This window comes from Myripristis murdjan, chromosome 3 (assembly GCF_902150065.1).
Source record: "Myripristis murdjan chromosome 3, fMyrMur1.1, whole genome shotgun sequence".
NCBI lineage: Eukaryota > Metazoa > Chordata > Actinopteri > Holocentriformes > Holocentridae > Myripristis > Myripristis murdjan.
The window spans coordinates 5554865-5576104 of NC_043982.1; the positions used below are offsets into that span (position 1 = coordinate 5554865).

Here is a 21240-nt window from a genome sequence, read left to right on the forward strand (position 1 = left end):
CATTACATTCATAACCCTTTTACTTTTATCTATTACTTTTGATGCATGGTCCCTCCAAGTAAGTCTTTCATCAAAAAACACACCAAGAAATTTAAAGGTTTTAACTCTTTCCAAAGCCCTACCATAGAGTTCTAGTTTTAAACTATCATCTATTTTCTTCCTAGTTAAAAACATCACTTTAGTCTTCTCAACAGAAAATCTAAAACCCCATTTCCTTCCCCACTCCTCCACTAGGGTAAGAGCTTCCTGCACCTTCTTTAAAGTATACTTCACATTTTTCCCCCTTTTCCATAAACTACCATCATCTGCAAATAATGACTTTCCAATCCCTGGCTGAACATTAGAAAAAACATCATTAATCATTATATTAAATAGCAACGGACTAATAACGCTGCCTTGAGGAGTTCCATTTTCAACCAAGCACCTTCTAGATATTTCTGTCCCTATTTTCACCTGGATACTTCTATTATTTAAAAAGTCCATCACCCAGTTAAACATATTTCCCCCAATTCCTAACATATTCAGTTTAATTAACAAACCCTCTACCCAGAGCATATCATATGCTTTTTCCACATCTAAGAATACTGCCACAACAGTCTCTTTCTTTACTTGTGCTTTTCTTATCTCATCCTCAAGACATATGATTTAATTAATAGTACTTCTCCCCTTTCTAAATCCACTCTGACATCCGGCCATCAACCCCCTTTCTTCCATAAAGTGCATTAATCTTCCATTAACCAACCTTTCCATTAACTTACCTAAGTGAGAAGTTAGAGCTATTGGTCTATAATTTGCTGGATTACTACCATCTTTTCCTGGTTTCTTAAATGGAATTATGATTGCTTCCTTCAACCCTGCAGGAATCTTCCCTTCCTCCCACACTTTATTAAATACATTTAACACCTTCTGAATTCCCTTATCACTTAAATGTCTTTGCATGCTATAACAAATTTCATCTTTTCCAGGAGCTGAATTCTTACACCTATCCAATGCATTTCTTAATTCTCTCAATGTAAACGGAACATTATATTTATTCTCAAGTTTTTCTTTCTTTTGAATAACCTCAGCATATAAACTCCTTGTTTCCTCCCTACTGCTTTTTTCTTCTTCTGATAAATTATCAGAACTATGCACCTTACTCAGTGTGTTCACCATTATTTCTGCTTTTTCTAGGTTTGATATGGCCAACTGCTCTCCATCTGAAAGAATTGGATAATTCCCCTCTCTTCTATTACCTTCCATTTTTTTAATCATTCCCCATACATCATTTATATTAATATTACTTCCTATTGAGCTACAATAATCTACGGAAGCGTAGAGCTGCCAGACCAAGAAAATAAAAATCGAGAGGCTCAGTATCACGTAATTACGTAAAAAGTTTATTGTTATAACAATATATTTTCACGTTATTATATGATTTTTTTCACGTTATAACGTGAAAATATCACGTTATTTCATGATATGCTTTCACGTTATAACATGAAAGTATCACGTTATTTCGTGATACGACTTTTTCACGTTATAATGTGATAGGTATCACGTTATTTCGTGATACGAATTTTTCACGTTATAACCTGATAGGTATCACGTTATTTCAAGATAGGAAATTTTCACGTTATAACGTGAAAGTATCACATTATTTCGTGAAACGTGTTTTTGTTTACTGTCTGCTGGCCATCTGTAAATCATGGCTGCTTTACATGATGCCATTAGATCATATTTCATGCTTGGCTTGAGACATGGGGAGATTTTACAGTTATTGGGCTCCGTGGATGACATTCATATAAGCATGCGTACCCTGAGAAGAATTTTGAAAACAATGGGATTATACCGGAGGAAATTGGGTGACAACATATCCAGCTTGGATGCAGTTGAGGTGATGGAGCTTGTATCCATGCAGCCGGCCGTGTCCCTCCAGCTGATCAATGAGGAATGACGCTACCTCAAGAGGGTCCGACTTGTTTTTCCTCCGGTATAATCCCATTGTTTTCAAAATTCTTCTCAGGGTACGCATGCTTATATGAATGTCATCCACGGAGCCCAATAACTGTAAAATCTCCCCATGTCTCAAGCCAAGCATGAAATATGATCTAATGGCATCATGTAAAGCAGCCATGATTTACAGATGGCCAGCAGACAGTAAACAAAAACACGTTTCACGAAATAATGTGATACTTTCACGTTATAACGTGAAAATTTCCTATCTTGAAATAACGTGATACCTATCACGTTATAACGTGAAAAATTCGTATCACGAAATAACGTGATACCTATCACGTTATAACGTGAAAAAGTCATATCACGAAATAACGTGATATTTTCATGTTATAACGTGAAAGCATATCATGAAATAACGTGATATTTTCACGTTATAACGTGAAAAAAATCATATAATGAAATAACGTGATAATTTCACGTTATAACGTGAAAATATATTGTTATAACAATAAACTTTTTACGTAATTACGTGATACTGAGCCTCTCGGTTTTTATTTTCTTGGTCTGGCAGCTCTACGCTTCCGTAATAATCCCTCCAGTATGTCCTTTTACTTTGTCTTATTGTCCTTCTCACTACTGCCTGTGCTTTCTTATACTCAATCAGATGCTGAAAGTTATGGGTTCTTTTTAACCTTCTAAAGGCTCTGTTCCTTTCCCTAACAACCTCTTCACAATTAACATTCCACCATGGGACCGCTTTCCTTACTAGTTTTCCTTTACTTTTTGGAATTGAAGCCATAGCAGCCATATAAATACTCTGTCGCAACTCAATTTCATTTCTTTCAACATCATCCGTTTCCTGAACTGAGCTAATATACAAATCACTTATTTTCATAAACTTCTCCCAATCTGCTTTTTTGAAAATCCACCTTCCATGACTATATTCTGTGCTCAACCTCACGTCAACATCCAGTTTACATATTATTGGGTAGTGATCACTTCCAATAGTGCTTCCTCCATACACCTCCCATTCACACTTTAGAGCCAATCTACTAGATAAAAATGTGAGGTCTAGCACTGATTCTTTACCAGTTCTGATATCAATCCTAGTCCCTCTACCATTATTCAAACAAACTAAGTTCCTATCACACATTACCTCTTCAATTACCTGTCCATTGTTGTCTGTTTTTTCCCCTCCCCACAGTGTATTATGGGCATTAAAATCTCCACACCATACAACGTATTTTCATGAAACGGTTTGTATGATATCGTACGAAAAATAATGCACAAATTTTCGTGCATATTCCTACGAATTTCCAGCAGCACGAGCGATCAGCGCGCCTGCGCGAGCCCCGAAGCGAGAGCCTTAAGAAAAATGGCGGACATTCCTTTTATTCTCAGTGGAAAATGCAATATTTTAAGAGAGCTTATGCATTCAAATGCGTTTTGATAACATTTCTAGCGGGAAATGTGCATTTTATTTCCAAAATCTTCGTTCAGTTAGTGTATATAATGTTTACTTTGTTAGTTATTACGAAGATTCTTTCAGGTTTCTATCGTTGCTATGGCTGTTGCTATGGACGCTGCTACCACTGTCGCTGATGTAGCTTCCGCTCGGAAGTATTGTCCTCACTGACTGTCACCGTGGAAATCTGGGAGGGAGGCGTGGGGTTAACCTGCTCTCACAGAAATCCATGAAATGAGCATGACCTCCTAATAACGCATTGCGTGCTCCTCGCATGTAACCTGTTTTAATCGATTTCTATGGTTTTAATTCCGTGTGATCACCACGCAAACGGTGTTCACTGGAAGTCGGCGAGATTCCGTGACGTCACGCTGTGGGTGGTAGTTCATAGATCCCGGAAGTGCAAATTTAATCGATATTCCGGAAAAAGGTCTGATTATTAGCCATAATGTTGTAACCATCCAAGGCAGACTTACCACGAGCTATGAGGATGTGTAACGATGGCATGTGCTTCAGCCGAGTCCACAAGTCCCGTATAATATCAACTTTATTTTAAGAAAACACGTTTTATTTGCGATGTCATATCACGGAGAAGCACTACATTACCCATAATCCTAGTGTTTATCAGCGACGTGTCTGATTTTACTTTCATCAATAAAGTCAATAAAGTGTAATAAAGTGCATGAAAGTTGATAATATGCTGATATGTTACGCCATTGAACACAACCCTTTCAGTCAGCGAAACAGAGCGGGTGGAAAAACCGCGGAAACACGTCAAAATAGCACTAACGATTTATATATATATTTTTATTTTTCATAACACATCTTTATTCGTGATATAAACATAGGCTACATGTTAAGGTTATAGTTTTGGTGTTGAAAAACTATAACCTTACTTAAAACTTTTCCCCTAACCCGGAAGAGGCGTACCAGAACTACAATCTGCGCGGAGTTGCAACACACAGAGGTGTCCTGCGCCATAGATTTTGTAGTTCTAATATGTTATGTCTATTATGTGATGTTGTGATCACTAATTTTTCAATCTTTATTATAGTTTTTGGGTGTGGGAAGAACGCCTGTTTGGTCAGATTTTATTTTTTTTTTTCTTAAGGATAGTGAAATCATGTTTTTTCCATGTTTTGACACTAGTCAGTGGCGCCCCCTATTGGTTTGCCATCGGGCATGATAGTAGAGGTCAAGAGCTTTCCAAAAATGTTGACCCCATGTCTGTGCCATTTTTTGTTGCTGCACTGTAAGCCTTTAAAAGATCACTATCTATAAACTGTTTAAAATCTTGTCCATTTGCTAACAAACTCCGAGCATTCCATTGTAGAAGTAGCATAATCAGTATGATCATCCTACATTATTTCCTTCCTGGCTTGCTGATGCATTAAGATCATCTCGTATCTCTTCCCATTTTAAACCTGCCATCCCCATATGTTGAATTGCTGCCTTTGTTATAATTTGAATCCTTTCAGTTTTTGACTTAACCTCAGCTGTTGCATTACTCACACCTGCAATGAAGATAACTAGATCCCTCTTTTCCTCCCACTTCTTTTTCTCCTCTTTAATCGTTTCTTGTCTCTGTATCACCACCTTCCCTGTGGCTACTTCCCCTCTGGCATTTCTTCCATTGTTCCTTGTTTGTTCCACTCTTTTAACTGCTTCTGCATAGGAAATTCTGTCCTTCATTTTCACATTTTGAATCTCAGTCTCCCTTTTCATTGCTTCACATCCCCAGTAAGCTGCGCTATGTGCCCCTCCACAATTACAACATTTAGGTCTTGTTCCCTCTCCACACTCTCCATAATCATGAGCTCCACCACATTTTGCACACCTTTTCTCCCCTTTGCACATTTTAGCTACATGACCAAACTTCTGGCATTTGAAACACCTCATTGGTTTTTGAGCAAACTCTTTCACACTGTATCTCATATACCCAAAGTATAGTTCTGTAGGCATCTCTTTTGTACTGAACTGAATTAAAACTGATTCAGTTTCCTTTCTCTCAACTCCCCTGGTCAGCCGTTTTGCACTCTGAACTGCATCACACTTTTCTTTTAAATTCCTTACTAGATCCCTCATTTCCATTGACAGTGGAATCCCATAGATCACCCCTTTGCTTCCTTGCCCACCAACTCGCACAACCTTCACTACCTTTGCTCTCCCAATTGCCTGCAACTTTTCAGCTTTTCCAACCTGCTCTTCAGAGATACACCCAATTAGTAGATTGCCATCATTCAAAATTCTGGCATAGTTAACTTCTCCAACCTGATTCTTAATTATTTTCGTCAACTTTATTGGATCCATATTTTTCACTCCTACATCTTCAAATCTCACAACAACATTCCATTTCTCCTCACTCTCTTTACTTCCTCTCAACCGCTTAGCTTTATGCATTTTCCTGAACTGCCAGTTGTCCTCATCTTCATCCAAATCATCCATACTCCAGTCCCAAAGAAGCCACGTCCTGTAGAGCTGAACGACTTCAGGCCGGTCGCCCTGACGTCACATGTGATGAAGACCATGGAGTGGCTGCTGCTACACCATCTGAGACCGCAGGTGAGCCATGCCCTCGATCCTCTGCAGTTTGCGTACCAGGAGAAGGTGGGAGTGGAGGACGCCATTGTCTACATGCTACACCGATCCCTCTCTCACCTGGACAGGGGCAGTGGTGCTGTGAGAATTACATTTCTGGATTTCTCCAGCGCCTTCAATACCATCCAGCCCCAGCTGCTCGGTCACAAACTGACTGATATGGGAGTAGGCTCACACCTGACGGCATGGATCATGAACTATCTGACAGGCAGACCTCAGTATGTGCGACTGGGGGACTGCAGGTCAGACACTGATCAGCAGCACAGGAGCGCCGCAGGGGACTGTACTCTCTCCAGTCCTGTTCACCCTGTACACGTCGGACTTCCAGTACAACTCGGAGTCCTGCCACGTGCAGAGGTTCGCGGACGACACGGCCATCGTGGGATGTATCAACGGTGGACAGGAGGAGGAGTACAGGAAACTCATCCAGGACTTCGTAGCATGGTGTGGTTCCAACCACCTCCACCTGAACACCTCCAAGACAAAAGAAATGGTGGTGGACTTCAGGAGGACCAGGCCTCACCCGGAGCCCATAAGCATCAACGGTGCCTGTGTGGAAATGGTGCGGACCTATAAATACATGGGAGTGCAGCTAGATGATAGACTGGACTGGACAGCCAACACTGAGGCTCTGTGCAAGAAAGGACAGAGCCGACTGTACGTCCTCAGGAGGCTGGCGTCCTTCAACATCTGCAAAAAACTGCTGCTGATGTTCTACCAGTCTGTTGTGGCGAGCGCCCTCTTCTATGCGGTGGTGTGCTGGGGAGGCAGTATCAAGAAGAGGGACACCTCACGACTGGACAAACTGGTGAGGAAAGCGGGCTCTGTTGTGGGCACACAACTTGAGAGCCTGACATCCGTGGCAGAGCAACGGGCACTGAGCAGGCTCCTGTCAATCATGGACAATCCACTGCATCCACTGCACAGAGCCACCACCAGGCAGAGGAGCAGCTTCAGTGACAGGCTGCTGTCACTGTCCTGCTCCACCGACAGACTGAGGAAATCATTCCTCCCCCACGCCATGCGGCTTTTTAACTCCACCCGGAGGAAAGAACTCTGTTCATATTCTATTTTTTTTATAGAGTATAGATTGCTGCTATTTATTTATCATCTGTTTATACTGTGAATTTGGACATTGCCCACATCTATGCACATTGTATACATCGATGCACACTGGTTTTATTGGCTTTTTATCATCTATTTATCATCTGGGCGTTATTTATTTATTTATCATGTTTATACTGTAAATACATTGTATACATCGATGCACACTGGTTTTATTGGTTTTTTGCACATTGTTTTTTTGCACACTGGTACTTAGATCTTTAGATCTCGAGGGTCATCTTTATTCTTTATTTTTGATTTACTTATTCTTTATTTTTGATTTACTTAATCTTGTACTCTGTGGATACTGCTGGAAACTGTGAATTTCCTTCGGGATGAATAAAGTATCTAACTATCTAACTAACTAACTAACTAACTAACTAACTATCCGCATCCTGATTCCCCGCCATGGTAAAGAATATGTGCAAATATACCGTATACCGGACCTATACAGGTCATCGGCCGATACTTTCACACAATATCCTCCCCTTAAACTACTCTAGCCCTAACAGTCAGATCAGAGAAAACAAAATGCTGTTGTGACGATTTCAATTAAATAAACACTTCAAACTTTTGCAAATCCGATAGCTCCTTCCACTCTCCCTCCGACCGGCAACCACATCCGCGTCCCCCCCCTCCGACATCAGACTCTAAAGCCACGAGAGGAGAAACTCTCGCGTTACTTGGTGGAGGTATAAATTCCTCCGCCCCGCGTTAGTCGGTCTTTTCTTCCCCTTTAGCGGTGAAGGTGCAACAGTAATCGGTCGTCCCGAATCGGGTTCATCCGACACCCTCACCAACCCAGCTGAACTGAGCTCAACCTCTACAGCAGCAACATGGCTCCCAAATTCGACCCCAACGAGATTAAAATTGGTATGTTTGCAGTGTCCGGTTACAAGCTCTGTTTGAGCCAAGATGGAGGCGCTCTGTGTCGGTCTCATCCGGGCCTCCTCACCGAGGCAGAGAAAATGGTAAAGAAGGGGCACTATAAGTCTTGAATAAAGCCTTTTAGGTGTTTTAATACATTTTTTTTCTGGACCTGATAATTTGATCAGGTGATAATTGTTTTCTTCGGGTCCTGACAATGTAACGAAGTGTCTTCTGCCTCCGCCACGTGGTTTCGGTGGGCGAGGTAACGCCGCCTAGCCTAGCTGTTCGGGTGCATTAGCTTACCTTCAGTAGTATACTAACGTTAGCTCGGCAAATGTCAAGAAAATACACAAGCTCTTAAATTCAGCCCTCAGACGTCCAGTTTAACATTAGCATGTCTATAGAGTTGGTGTTAGAGTCCATTTAGATTATTTTAGAGCTCTATATGGCTGTCCAACCCGTCAAATCGATGGTTGGCGTTAAGCTCATTATTTAATATTGGCGAGTTATGTTTTATTAGGCAGTGCCTAACGTTAAACGGTGCAGTGAACACAGAAGTTGATTATTCTTTAAATTAAGGGAGTTAAGTGAGATTTGAGTGTAATTTAAATGGAAACCCAGGTGAGACAATGTGTTTATAATCCAAAAGCCCCTGAATTGTAAGATTTAGATTAATAATGTGAGGTCGCCAACCTGTGATTTGTTAACCTTCGTAGGGATTTAAAACCAAAATTAGTCTCATAGAAGTTATTATATAAAACTGCAGTAATTTATACTTGTAGGACTGTAATTTGATAGTCAAATATCCTGGTGTGTATAGAATTTTTACACATGCTGAATTTGTTTATTGTAATGTTTGTAGGATTAAAGTTTGTATTTCTACATAATACAAAGTAGGATTAATGCTCATACGTTTTTACAAGTTCCTAATGCTTTTTTAAATATATATATTTCATAATTGTACTTATGCTTATATTCTTTTGAGAATTAAAGCAACAGACCCAGTTTCTGTAGGTCACAATAGGATTGTACTCAAATGGACTGTTAAACATGGACACATTCGGATCATTTTGGTCCAGGTGTTAATAGTGTAAGACAAGTGCTTTACATTCTTGCTGGTATTTGAGAGAGATAAGTTGAGAAACCTATAGAATAAAATCCATTTATGTAGTAAAATATACATCATAAAAGCCAGTTAAGCCAAATACAAAAAATGTCAGTGGGTATTATAGCGTTGAAGCAAAACTGCTCAAAAAATTGAGCACTAGGTGCACAGAAGACTCAGTATGCACACGACAATAGCTTTTTTTTTTTTTTAGCTTTACCTCCCATGAATATTAATGGAGGGGCACTAAACTGGTTAAATTACAGCAGAAGTGAGTCCTCACCTGACTGAATCTCATGTTACTTAATTAATCTTCCTAGACTCACCTCCAATTAGTTGAGGTCAGTTTACTTAGCAGCCAGCACATCAGACATCCATTTGAGCTGCAACTTGACAGCGTACTGTTATGACATGAACTGAATTTTGATACCTCTAGGAATATTGTGACGGTATTGTAGGTTTGACTGTAGCTGTTTGTCATTTTTGTAAAGCTGTGATGCATTTGGCAATTTTACATTTGTGCCACCTGTTTTGGCCCAAGCTGTGATTTGAGTTTAGGGTCTAGTCCTAAAATTTTTTTTAGTTGGAATATAATCACCAGACTTCTGTTTTTTTTTTTTTTTTGTTTGTTTGTTTTTTCCCCCCCATTTTCTGAGTGTTATGAGTAGAGGAAACACTGGCTGCTTTTTTCAGGTATTTTCATGCTGTAGGTCTTATTTAAATTCATTAGTAATGTGGATATGACCAAGCAAGTAGAGGAAAATACTAGGAATGGCTGCAACAGTCTGAGAAAGTCAAAATGGCATTTTGCTATATGCAGTTTGTAAAATCAAAAAAAATGCCACACACTGTATCCAGAATCGCAAATAACATCTGTATATGACCCAGCCCTCTTTTGAATGAAGTTTCTACCATGTTTTGAAGCAGAATTTGTCACATACGATTTTGGAAGCATTAATTCCCCAGAAGTTAGGTCCTAAGTAAATAAAAAGTGGCTTGATATGATTTGGGTGACACAGATCTGTCAGTGTGGTTAAGAATGAATCTGAAGTCATCACATGAACATATAATTGGGACCAACCTTGTGTCCCCACCAAACGGCAAGTTGTGCATTCTGTAGTCACCACTGCCATTTGTGAATATGGTGTCACCAGCCTGACAATTGACTCCAGCAGGTTGTGCTCAAAGGATTTGCTCTTTTTTTTGCAGTGTACATGAGGTGTACAGGCGGAGAGGTTGGAGCCACCTCAGCCCTGGCCCCCAAAATCGGACCTTTGGGTCTGGTGAGTTTATATTAAGTTTCTTATTAAATCTCTTTCCTGTTGAATTGAATGTCTGAATCAGCCAGCCTCCCGCCACTATACCTGTCTATCAAGAGTGACTTGAATATAGTCCAGTGGAGGCTAAGATAGACCCAGCTTTAGGAAACAGGGCTGCCCAAACTAATGGACAACTCTGTGCCGAAAGGTTTGGTACACACTAAAGGTGTCATATGTTAATGTTCTTGAGTTACTCCTATTGTATAGCTGTTGAGTTGAAAGAAATGACTGAAATCACCTGCATACTCCACATCATCCATGACACAACTGCCTGTCCCATCCTAAAGGAATATGGAGCCTCTTAAGCTGTAAACTTGTTTCTGTCATCAGTCTCCCAAGAAAGTTGGTGACGACATTGCCAAGGCCACCGGTGACTGGAAGGGCCTGAGGATCACTGTGAAGCTGACCATCCAGAACAGACAGGCAGCGGTACGTTGCACTTGTTTCCACTGTGAAGCCTTGATAGAAAGGCTGCTGCATCAACCTCCCTGGTTTAATATTGCTCTTTTCCCTGTCATCCTGCAGTGAATCACACACCCAGCATTTGTGGTTCAGCATGAGCCTGAATCAGAAATACTGGCTTTGTGTTGCACTGTGGAATGAGTCAGGAGTGGGATGACTGTATGCACATTGTTGATTGTTCTAATGGCAGTGCTTTGTCTTCCCTGTTAGATTGAGGTGGTTCCCTCTGCATCTGCTCTGATCATCAAGGCCCTGAAGGAGCCCCCTCGTGACAGGAAGAAGGTCAAGAACAGTAAGTCACAGCTGGCACACTTTCCTTAGGTTTCAGTAACATTAGAGACCTATGAAACAACAGTCAGTCTAGCAGTTAGTCAAACTAGTTGCAACATGGCTTCCATGTCTGATTTGTACCAGCCTCCCGCCACTATGCCTGTTTGTCAAAGTGACTGAGTATAATCCAGTGGAGGCTGAGATAGACCCAGCTTTAGGAAACAGGGTTGCCTAAACTAATGGGCAACTCTGTGCCGAAAGGTCTGGAACACGTCATGACATTTATACTACATCCCAGTTTTTAATGCAGTCCACCTCTGTAAAACTTCTTTGAAATCTCAAATCAAATCTCTCTGAACACAGTACATTCCTGTTTTTCTTTTCAGTCAAACACAGTGGAAGTGTCGCCTTCGATGAGATTGTGAGCATTGCCCGTGTCATGAGACCTCGCTCCATCGCCAGGGAGCTTTCAGGTAACAGCCGTAAGAATTTAGACTTGAATTTTGCTTGCCTCATGGGGAAATTAGTAGTGGTGTAACAGGAGTTACCTAACAGTGCACTTTGGGGTACCTTGGACTGCAGTGATTGTGGTAAGGATGTGTGGGTGGAATGAGAACCTAGAACACTGAATTTTCTTCAATGCCAGAATGAATTCTTCAGGCCCAGTGTGTTTTAGTTTTACAGCTGTGAAACTCGTTGTCAAGCAAAGTCACATGTTCTGCAGACTAGATTCTCTTAATATGCAGTGTAGTGTAGCATTTAAATTGTAGCATTACTTATCTACCTTTTGAGCACTAGCATGTACTGTTCAGCCTCCCGCCACTGTACCTGTCTGTCCGAGTGACTGAGTGTAGTCCAGTGGAGGCAGAGATAGACCCAGCTTTAGGAAACAGGGCTGCCCAAACTAATGGACAACTCTGTGCCGAAAGGTCTGGAACACCATAGACTTCATGTAGAAATGTTACGACTTAAGTCTTCAGGCTAGATTCTATTGTCATCTCAAAAAATAGAACTGGCCATGTCTAAAGGATTTCATTGATGCAGGACATTTTAAAGTTGACATGAAGGTAAGGAGTGGTAGACACGTCTGACAATGAGCAAGAGTTTGGTAGCATGCTAAAATTCCCCTTCCCCCCCTCAGGAACCATCAAGGAAATCCTGGGTACCGCCCAGTCTGTTGGCTGCACCATCGATGGTCGTCCTCCTCACGACGTCATTGATGACATCAACAGCGGCAAGGTTGAGTGCCCATCCGAGTAAATGGAGGATAAACAAAATAAAATTTGTGTACAAAATGGATTGTTTGGATTTTTTTTTAACATGACAAGGTCTACTACAATATTGCAGTATAGTATACACTAGCAATGTGTCAGTGGTACAGTGTTAGCCCTAATCTATTTTAATGTCTAAAGACAATCAAATGTAATGAAAGATTTTAATCAATTTCAAGATAGCTTTACTAATAACTGTAGTAACTGACTGAATGTAACTGAAATAACTTTCATACATAATTCACAGGAGTTAAAAAAAAGTAAAAATCCCCACAGTGGTCATAATGCAGGTTCATGAAATGTGATACAATTATGACAATTGCAAGCAATTTGGAGTTTCAGTAGCTATAAGGCTTGATGGAAGTGTTCTTAAAGTGTGTTCCCTTCAAAGTTGTGCTCTCGCATTATGAAAACCAGGTGCACGTGTTGTCCAGCTGGTGTAAAAGCCTAGCCCTGGTCAACCTACATCAAATAGGTGTTAAAGCTCTAAATCACATGCAAGCTTGCTCATTTTATACAAAATATTTATTGTAACACTCGGCCAGTCATATACAATTCTACAAAAGTATAAATGGTACAGAAGTTGTCCTGAACAGCTTGGCAGATAAAGAACAAAGCCTCATATTTTCACTGAGGATGAAGCACTTAAGTCTAAAGATTTACATTGTCATCACTGCATGTCTCAATTCCAAATTTCAATCTATCAAGTTCTGAGGGATGTTAAATTATTTCAGAGTTTGATAAGTGACACAAGCAAGTACAACCTTTCTTCCCACACATTTCTCAGATTTCACTTTTTTTTTTTTTAGTGTTCCCTTCAAAGTTACAGTTCAGACTGCTGAAGAGAACTGACTTTAGTTGCTAGGCGCTGTCATCAACTCATCACTGACTACACTGGTAGCTGTTTATCTTGTCTCACTAGTAGTCCATGTGCTACAGTGCAAAGAAATGCTAGTTTCAGTTAACCACTAATCATGCCTCTAAATCAGCACAACGGACAGCAACCTTCCCGCACTGGACACAGGTCCCTGTTCCCATTACTCATTTGCCACAAATTGTATTGGTTAAGTGGTCAATGTACAGACTTATGCACAACATAATGATGGTTAAGTTTTCATGATCACACTGTACTTTACCTGCTGCAAGTGTAGGCTTAGTACACTTTGCTTTTAGCACCAGGAACCAACTGTTCCTAACATTTATTCTATAAAGACTCTACAGAGGCAGACACATGTCGCTCACCAAAATGGTGCTTGTATCAAAGGTTATGTGGAATATCCCTAGCACATTACAAAACTATGTATCAAATCATAAAGATAGAAAAAGGACAAGATGGGGACTTCTTGAGGCCAGTTAAAGGTGTAGTATGCAAAATAACAGGGTTGATTGTGATGCAGACCCTTTAGACTGACAAAAATGTGGAATGAGGACATAATTTGATGGTCTATATGGTCCTCCAACTCAGAATATGTGCTTGTGTCACTTTTTTTTTTTTTTTTTTTTCATTTTGGCAGTTGCGTCTAAAGGGTCCTCTCTTCAGTCAACCCTGATAATTGTGCATAGTGCACATTTAATCAGTGGTTTAGTTTTCATTGTGCTTTGCTTTAACACAAGTGTGTGAGGGCAGCTGATGGCCTGAATCTTCAGACTTCAGTGAACCAGTCGAAAGAACGGCAGCACTACTGCAACACAAGTCTCAACACTACAAAAATGCAACTTCACCTCCCATGAGTTCATCACCAAATTTGTTTTGGAAGTCAGTTTGCTGCACTTCAGTGCATGCACGTGTTCTATTCTCAACCCGATGGGTAGACAGTAAACCTGATGCACTGATACATGGTGGCTCTGTGACACAGGTGTCAGCTTAAAGGTGTCAGCTTAAACAGGTTATGTTCAATCGGTGATAACCTCAGAGGAGATGAGTGCATTTCATCTTTCACCGTGTCATCAGAGCTTTTATAGCCAGCGTTTGACGCCCCACCAGCCACTTCTCAGTTCTCCACCTCCTCTTCCTCTGCTTCATTCTCTGCATCAGGCTCCTCCTCCATGCGCTCCTCTTCCTCTTCTTCCTCGTCCCTGCTCTTATCGTTCTCTGTGTCCAACTTCTTCTCCTTATCTTTGCGTTTCTGCTCCGACACTTCTTTCTTTCCCTTCTGACCCTTCTTGTACACTGTTAGAAAATAAAAATACCTATCAGTAATGTGAATGTACAACTGCTAAACATAGGAACAAGATTTTTTTTCCTCCTCAGTCTTAAAGTGTAGTATGTTGCCCCCTGTTGAAATGATCACTCCAGTACCAGATCTGATTTAGATCTTATGATCATATGGATTTGGGATTTTTATTTTCACTTTGTCTTTTTTGTGATATTGAGGCCAATACGGCCTCCTGTAAGAGTTGTTAAAATCTTTAATATTTGGTTTAAATGTTGGCAAAGGGGGTAAAAGATTGTGGTGGAATTTTTTTTCTGCCATAAATCCAAGGTCAGGCAGGGCTGTGGGGAAATGTTGCCAGAGGACAAATGAAGATCAACTAGTATAGAGATTTAACAACCCAACTTCACCCACAAGTACAATGTCCAATTCAGAATGATGTTGGGACTACTAGATTTCTCTAACTTGGTTTGACAAGCAGCCTCGGAACCCGCTGGCTACAACGTCTGACCACATTTTAGCCTCTGGGGTCAAGGGCCAATTTTTTTGGTTTTCCAGTGTGGCTGGAAACAAGACGGAAACCACTTCCATCCGTTTCTTTTATTGCACAAGTCAAACTTTTCTCGACACACAGACATTGATGCTTTTTGTAGGTGTTTTAGGTCCAGACAAAATTTCTGCTAAAGCCTCTTTCACTCCCCCACGGACTGTTTACCTTCAAAAAACTTCTCAGACTACAGACAGCATCTACTCAGACTATAGCAGAAATGGAAATGGAAACCAGTATTCTGCCAATACCAAAATCTTGTCCCTCGCCTACAGACTCTATACATGTATCTAGAAAGTCTGTTTGTGGAGGTTGTCTGTTTGTGGAGGATGTCTAAGCTTGGATAAAGGACATCTATACTTATATAAAAGCCAGAATAATGGATTACTGAAAGGATGCTGACTTGTTCTCAATTTTTGAAACAATGAGATTCTTGTGGAATTCCAATGAATGACCATCATTTCAAGTTTGTACAGTAATCCATGTTTATCTTACTGAAAACTACTGTTCACAATAACAGTAGCTTGGCAATACTGATGATGAGATTACCAAAATGTCAGACTCATACAGCCAAAATGGTTTTGAGCTGTGTGTTTATATGCATCAACCACCTTTCTGTTCCATATTTGCTCAAAACCCAAAAGATGTAGGTCACTCATATACACACCCTCCAGTGCTTCTCTTAGAGGCTCCAAGAATCGCTCAAACTCCATCTCCTCCATTGCAGCCAAGACGTCTCCTGCGTTCAGAGTTTTCCGCTTGGCTTTCATGGCAAAGTTGTTTGCACTATCAAAAGTTAAAACAGACAGAAGAAAAACAATGTCGCAAACGTTTTTTCTTACAACCAGCTCTTTGTAATAAAACATAACATCAAACATTCATCAAACCTTAAAATTCAAACATTTTCAAGATGAATAGTCTGAGCTTTTCCACCACCACTTTGGAAGCAAAAGACATCATTGTGAACTCAATCCTTCATGTTTGTGGATTACTGTTCAAATGGGCTCTCTGGGCACCCACAGGTCTCTCCTTTGCAGACATGCTGACATTATGGTCATCCCATGCAATTTGGGGCAAAAACCATGCAGAATTTTGCATGCACTCCAAATGTGTTGTTTTGGCCTGTTGTAAAATGGTGTGTTTGTGCAAACTGAGACTCTTGTGGATTCAATGAGCCACATTTGATTCATGTGTGATGATGTTAGCCCCTGTAGTAGCATTTTCAATGTACTGAAACCATTCTGTGAAACTTGACGTTAATATATAAAATGACTCATGGTGGCTGGACCATCGGAGTCTCATGAAACTTTACAATCACAAAGTACAGGATAATTCAAAATACAAAAATCGCATTAAATGGCAATACTAAATCGCGATACATTAAAATCGGCAGGCAAGTCATAACAGTATTGAATCGGGTGATAAGTATATGTTCTAGCCCCAGGAGCTTTTGTATGTTCAATGGAAAATGAGCAGATCAGTCCATTCCTATACATGTTGGGTCGTTTTGAACAAACAGCTCATCTCACTGTACTGACATGCTCCCGCAAGGCCCCACCAAAAAAAAAAACAACAAAAAAACAAAACAAAACAAACAAACAAACAAAAAAAAAACAGTATAGTCATTATTATAGAGCGGACTGCCAATTAACTATGTTTGGTTGTTTTAAAAAAAAAAAAAAATCATCTTTTTTCTTACCAAGATGTTGCATACAGTACAAAGACACTGGCAGCCTGGGATATGGCCCTCCTTGCCTCTTTGGACACATTGACCCCGTCAGGTAGCTGTAGGAGACACACAGTGTGGAGTGGTTAGCCGCGTGCTCGCCTGTCACACACACACACGGGCTGACACGGTGTTAGCAGCACCCCTACCGCTCTGCGTGCTCCAGCCATGAGTTGTTCACATTAGCCAGCTTGTTTTCGCCCTGTTGCTACCTGCATCAGACCTCTTCTTAAAAAGTATACATTTATTCCATAATCTAATTTAATATTTTTTATACAGAAGTGACGGTGTTGACAATTTATGGTTGTGACAGTAGCAGCGTCCCACAATATGAAGAGATTTAAGAGAAAATAGCAAACTTCCAGGAGCCTGAGCGGTCTTGAAGCATGCAGTAGAGCTGAAGGTTTGAAAAGGGCTCCTCAGGAATGTAACTGACCTTGTAGTTTTTTTTAATTATTATTTGTTAAATAAATATCTGACGGTGGTGACGAATATCTGGGACACATTTTGAGCAACCACAAAATAATAGTAAATATTGTTCAAAACCCATCGTTTGTAGTTTTTAATACATATTATGATGTACTCTTTCATGTAGTAAAGATATAATTGAATGAAATTATTACTTTTTGTTGTTTTAATCAAGTTGAAATGATCTCCTATCCGAGGACAACTGGTTTTGTAGGCCATGGGCCAACATATAATCATTAAATTAATACAAATTAAAAATAAACCTATAAAAGAACCTTACAAATGTGCAAAGGACCCCCTGATTATGTCCTTGATTCTTTTTATTCATTAAAATGTTGTAAATTTCCAGCAGAAATAGCATTTTTCTTAGTGGGACATGACTTATCCAAATTCTCAAGAATAAGTGACATGCAACATTTTCATCCCCTGCAGTGTGTCCTGTATGAGAAGGCAAATTCTTCTCAAAAATATAGCAGTTAAAGCAATAATTAACGTATTTATGTTTCATTGCCAAGAAAAGTGGGAGCATTAAGAATCAGTAAAACAACAGGCTCTGTTTCTTTACCAAATTTAAATTACAGGTTGCAGTTTAAAAAAAAAAAAAAAAAAAAAAAAAAAAATCACTCACCGCCTCCTTGATGATCCGGGTGATGACCGCGTTGGGCAGGTTCAGGTCCTCCGGTCTCTCTGCCATGTCTGTGTGAAGCCCCTCGCTGCAGGCCCGTGCCGTCCCAGCCGCTGTCTGTCACGGATCACGGCTTCCTCCGGCTGCCGTGGAGACGATAAGAGCTCGCGCTAACTGCTTTAGCGAACGGTCGCTACGTTAGCCTCAGCTAGCTAACGTAGCTAACGTCACTGCCTCAGTTTCCCACTAAAATTAAGCTAACGCCGACGATTCGCGGTACATTCTCGCACTTCACGTCGCGGCCGTGGTCTTACGTGGTTAGAGGAGTCGATAATCTAGAGAAGACCGCTTGGTTAGTGCCTTATAGTTGTGTGTGCTGCTAAAGAGATTTGTTTTGGGACGTTTCCCGCGAACCGTCCAACCTCGTTTCCGCCTCTGGCAACTTTCAACTTCGACCTCTGACGTAATCAGTGACGTATTATGTTTTTTATTTTATTCTATTTTTTTTTTATGTTTACAATCTACGGATCTATGAGTGGTTCTTTTGAGCGTTCACGCCATAAAACAATACTCTTGGAATACTAATAATAAAATAATAAAATAATAAACACTGATTTGTGATTATTTATGCATAATACGTATCACACGTAAGGTTCAATTTCCCGTAGCCTATGAATACTCCAATTTTCTGTGAGGAAGCCCGTACTGATGGAAGTGACATGTGGCTAGGGGAATAATGAGTCTCTACGATCAACGGGAAACTGTTCAAGTGCCATTTAATGTGATAAAGAGTGTTCTGTCCTGAATCCAGAAAACACCTCTGGTCTTTCAGATGGACCACATTCACTTCATGTGCACTGGCTTTGCTGCCGAACATGACACTCTTTACCTCTGTTATTACCATGGATATGAAAAACAACAGAGAAAATCTAACAAGCACAAACCTTTTAATGTAGGATCTATGGCAGCATAGATGGAGAGCAGACTTAAGCATTCATGTATTCAAAGATATAATGAAAGTATTTCTTGTAAGAAGCCATATTTTTTGAAGCATGACAGTAACTCATGAAGAGACACATCATTCAGTGTTTCCTCATTTTTTATGTTTTGTCATTAAGAATGATATATAGTTAGATAGCTACCAATAGGCCAATAGGCATTCCAAATATGGAGGATAGATCTAAAACAGTACAGAAAGATTATAGATTGGAGGAAGTTATTGAGTAACATTATTGGCACTTCCAGTAATTCTAATTGCCAATTATTAAATTATATGCTCATACAAAGGATTTATTTATCATCCAGAAAATGTCAGTTTATGATGACTAAGTCCAGTAGTGTCCTCCACCTGTAAGTGGAACTAAAGTCCTCATGATGTGGGGACGTCCTGTAGTGGGCCTCCATATACCCTACCTGCCTTACATCATATTTTCAGAAGATGATTCTTCGCTCACATTGAACAGTTGGTAGAAAAAGAAAAACAAAACAGAAAAAGAAAAAGACAACATTATTCCCTGTTTGGGAAGGATTGAAAAATAGTAATAATAAAAAATGTCTATAAAAAGACTGATTGACTAATTGATTTTATTTTCATTTCATTTCGGTCAAGAACATTTTGTCATTGTGAGTGTAATATTCACCCTAAAGGTATCATCAACCACAGAAAACATATATTCTGAAATCAGAAATCATTCACTGAGGCGTTTAAAAATAAACAAATATGTGTTTTTCCATGCATTTTAATAAATAAATCTGGAGGGAGAATAAAGCTAAATAAAATAAACTAATACTTATCCAATCTTTGGGAAAATTCCAGTCAGGTTGTAGGCACATATATTCAGACAGGATCCCTCTTTACATTCAAAATTACAATTTAATTCAACCAGATTATTTTTAAATTATTTGACTGAAGGACACTTTTTGAAACACTTAATGGATATAATGGATATCTAATTCAGCTAAAATATTTACCCGCTTCATTATGTATCTCTGACTGACTTACAATCGGCCATCAGTGAAGGATCAAGGTTTACATGAACCTCTAATACCATGTTAAAGCAAACAGAGTTTTAACAAATAAATCCTCTTGCTGCATGTGATGTTGACCAATCCAATCCAGTCTTCATGTCTTATTTTGGATGCAAGGTTATTAATTAATAAGTCCAGTAAAGCAAAAATGCCCCCCAAAATACTACTTTCACAAAAATCCTGATTAATCCTGATTGTTTTCAAGCTGTCATATGTAACAAGACATATGCAAAGACTTGTGTTTAGCTTCTGTACATGTGCAGTATAAAAGAATTCTGGATTTTTCTATTCCATTCATTTATTTTTGGCTCCACCCTCTAAGAAGTTAGCATGTATAATGCATGAACGCCCACTTTAAAGGAGTCTCATCTGAATGGAGGCACGCTGAATATGCAACATTTTCATCCCGTGCAGTGTGTCCTGTATGAGAAGACAAATTCTTCTCAAAAATATAGCAGTTAAAGTAATAATATCCACAATTAACGTATTTATGTTTCATTGCCAAGAAAAGTGAGAGCATTAAGAATCAGTAAAACAGAAGGCTCTGTTTCTTTACCAAATTTAATTTACAGGTTGCAGTTTTAAAAAAAATAAGTTCACTGCATACACACTGACAAGTATACAGTATGTTCAAATGCTTCTACCAATTCACAAATACCTATTGTTAATTGCAGAAAAGGGGGGGGGGGGGGGGGGGGGGGGGTGGGGGTGAATGCTGCAGGGGCTCAGTCTGTGGAATAGATGAACTCAGGTGCTCTTCAAGGGAAAAAAACGACAAGCAAGGTATAAAAGAGAACTGACTGTCAAGCTGTAAAGTTTGCTGCAGTCACGGAGGGAGATCCCGAGGCACTCTTGAGTGTGAAAATGTAAATTCCTTTATTCAGAAGGGAGACCCAACGCGTTTCGATGAGTTACATCTTCATCAGGGGTGGGACACACCCCTCCCTCCGTGACTGCAGCAAACTTTACAGCTTGACAGTCAGTTCTCTTTTATACCTTACCTATTGTTAATGTTTGGAGGGAAATGACTCAATCATGCAGTTTGTCTCGTTTGGGAGGAAGAATTTTATTACCTAAAGTAAATGTTATTTCACATTGTCGCCTACCAGGGAAAATCGCTGACATTTACTGACAATTGTAACAGTTGAGTGCAAAGAAAAGTATGTGAATCCTGTAAAGACAGTCTCTTTTCAAGGCTTAAAGTGAAGCTCTGAGAACAGCTTGAATTCTCAATAGGGAACTGGACATACACTGTGATACAGATTGTATCCCCATATAAATCAGTCTCACT

The 21240-nt window shown here is 39.9% G+C and overlaps 2 protein-coding genes and 3 non-coding genes across 6 annotated transcripts; 4 read left to right on the top strand and 1 right to left on the bottom strand.

The window, feature by feature from the left end:
- The first annotated feature begins 7816 nt into the window (after positions 1-7816).
- rpl12 (ribosomal protein L12) lies at positions 7817-12426 on the top strand. 2 transcript variants are annotated; one of them, XM_030048565.1, is made up of 6 exons: positions 7817-7978; positions 10290-10363; positions 10730-10828; positions 11072-11153; positions 11518-11604; positions 12273-12426. In XM_030048565.1, exons 1-6 carry the CDS (start codon positions 7942-7944, stop codon positions 12389-12391), a joined length of 498 nt encoding a protein of 165 aa, XP_029904425.1. In that variant the 5' UTR covers positions 7817-7941; the 3' UTR covers positions 12392-12426. The 2 variants fall into 2 exon arrangements, with proteins under 2 accessions (XP_029904425.1, XP_029904426.1); XM_030048566.1 differs by having other exon boundaries at positions 7959-8076.
- LOC115357322 (small nucleolar RNA SNORA65) lies at positions 10432-10560 on the top strand. The gene has a single exon (XR_003928098.1). It is a non-coding gene; the product is annotated as a small nucleolar RNA SNORA65 (small nucleolar RNA).
- On the top strand, positions 11279-11405 carry LOC115357321 (small nucleolar RNA SNORA65). The gene has a single exon (XR_003928097.1). It is a non-coding gene; the product is annotated as a small nucleolar RNA SNORA65 (small nucleolar RNA).
- LOC115357320 (small nucleolar RNA SNORA65) lies at positions 11947-12073 on the top strand. Its single transcript, XR_003928096.1, has one exon. It is a non-coding gene; the product is annotated as a small nucleolar RNA SNORA65 (small nucleolar RNA).
- Positions 12427-13196: 770 nt separating the features above from the next.
- pole3 (polymerase (DNA directed), epsilon 3 (p17 subunit)) lies at positions 13197-18377 on the bottom strand. The gene is made up of 4 exons (XM_030048426.1): positions 17925-18377; positions 16802-16887; positions 15770-15888; positions 13197-14572 (listed from the first exon to the last, which is right to left on the bottom strand). The coding sequence occupies exons 1-4, from the start codon at positions 17988-17990 to the stop codon at positions 14394-14396; spliced, it is 450 nt and encodes a 149-aa protein (XP_029904286.1). The 5' UTR covers positions 17991-18377; the 3' UTR covers positions 13197-14393.
- Between the last annotated feature and the right edge of the window lie 2863 nt (positions 18378-21240).

What these genes read in the sequence shown, in the direction of transcription:
- rpl12 (XM_030048565.1), top strand. Translation starts at nt 7,942, where the DNA reads ATGGCTCCCAAATTCGACCCCAACGAGATTAAAATTG. An exon ending in AAATCGGACCTTTGGGTCTG is followed by an intron (nt 10,364 to 10,729) that starts GTGAGTTTATAT and finishes TTCTGTCATCAG; the next exon opens with TCTCCCAAGAAAGTTGGTGA. An exon ending in CATCGCCAGGGAGCTTTCAG is followed by an intron (nt 11,605 to 12,272) that starts GTAACAGCCGTA and finishes TCCCCCCCTCAG; the next exon opens with GAACCATCAAGGAAATCCTG.
- pole3 (XM_030048426.1), bottom strand. Translation starts at nt 17,990, where the DNA reads ATGGCAGAGAGACCGGAGGACCTGAACCTGCCCAACGCGGTCATCACC. An exon ending in GTACTGTATGCAACATCTTG is followed by an intron (nt 15,889 to 16,801) that starts GTAAGAAAAAAG and finishes AACTTTTGATAG; the next exon opens with TGCAAACAACTTTGCCATGA. An exon ending in TCTAAGAGAAGCACTGGAGG is followed by an intron (nt 14,573 to 15,769) that starts GTGTGTATATGA and finishes ATTTTCTAACAG; the next exon opens with TGTACAAGAAGGGTCAGAAG.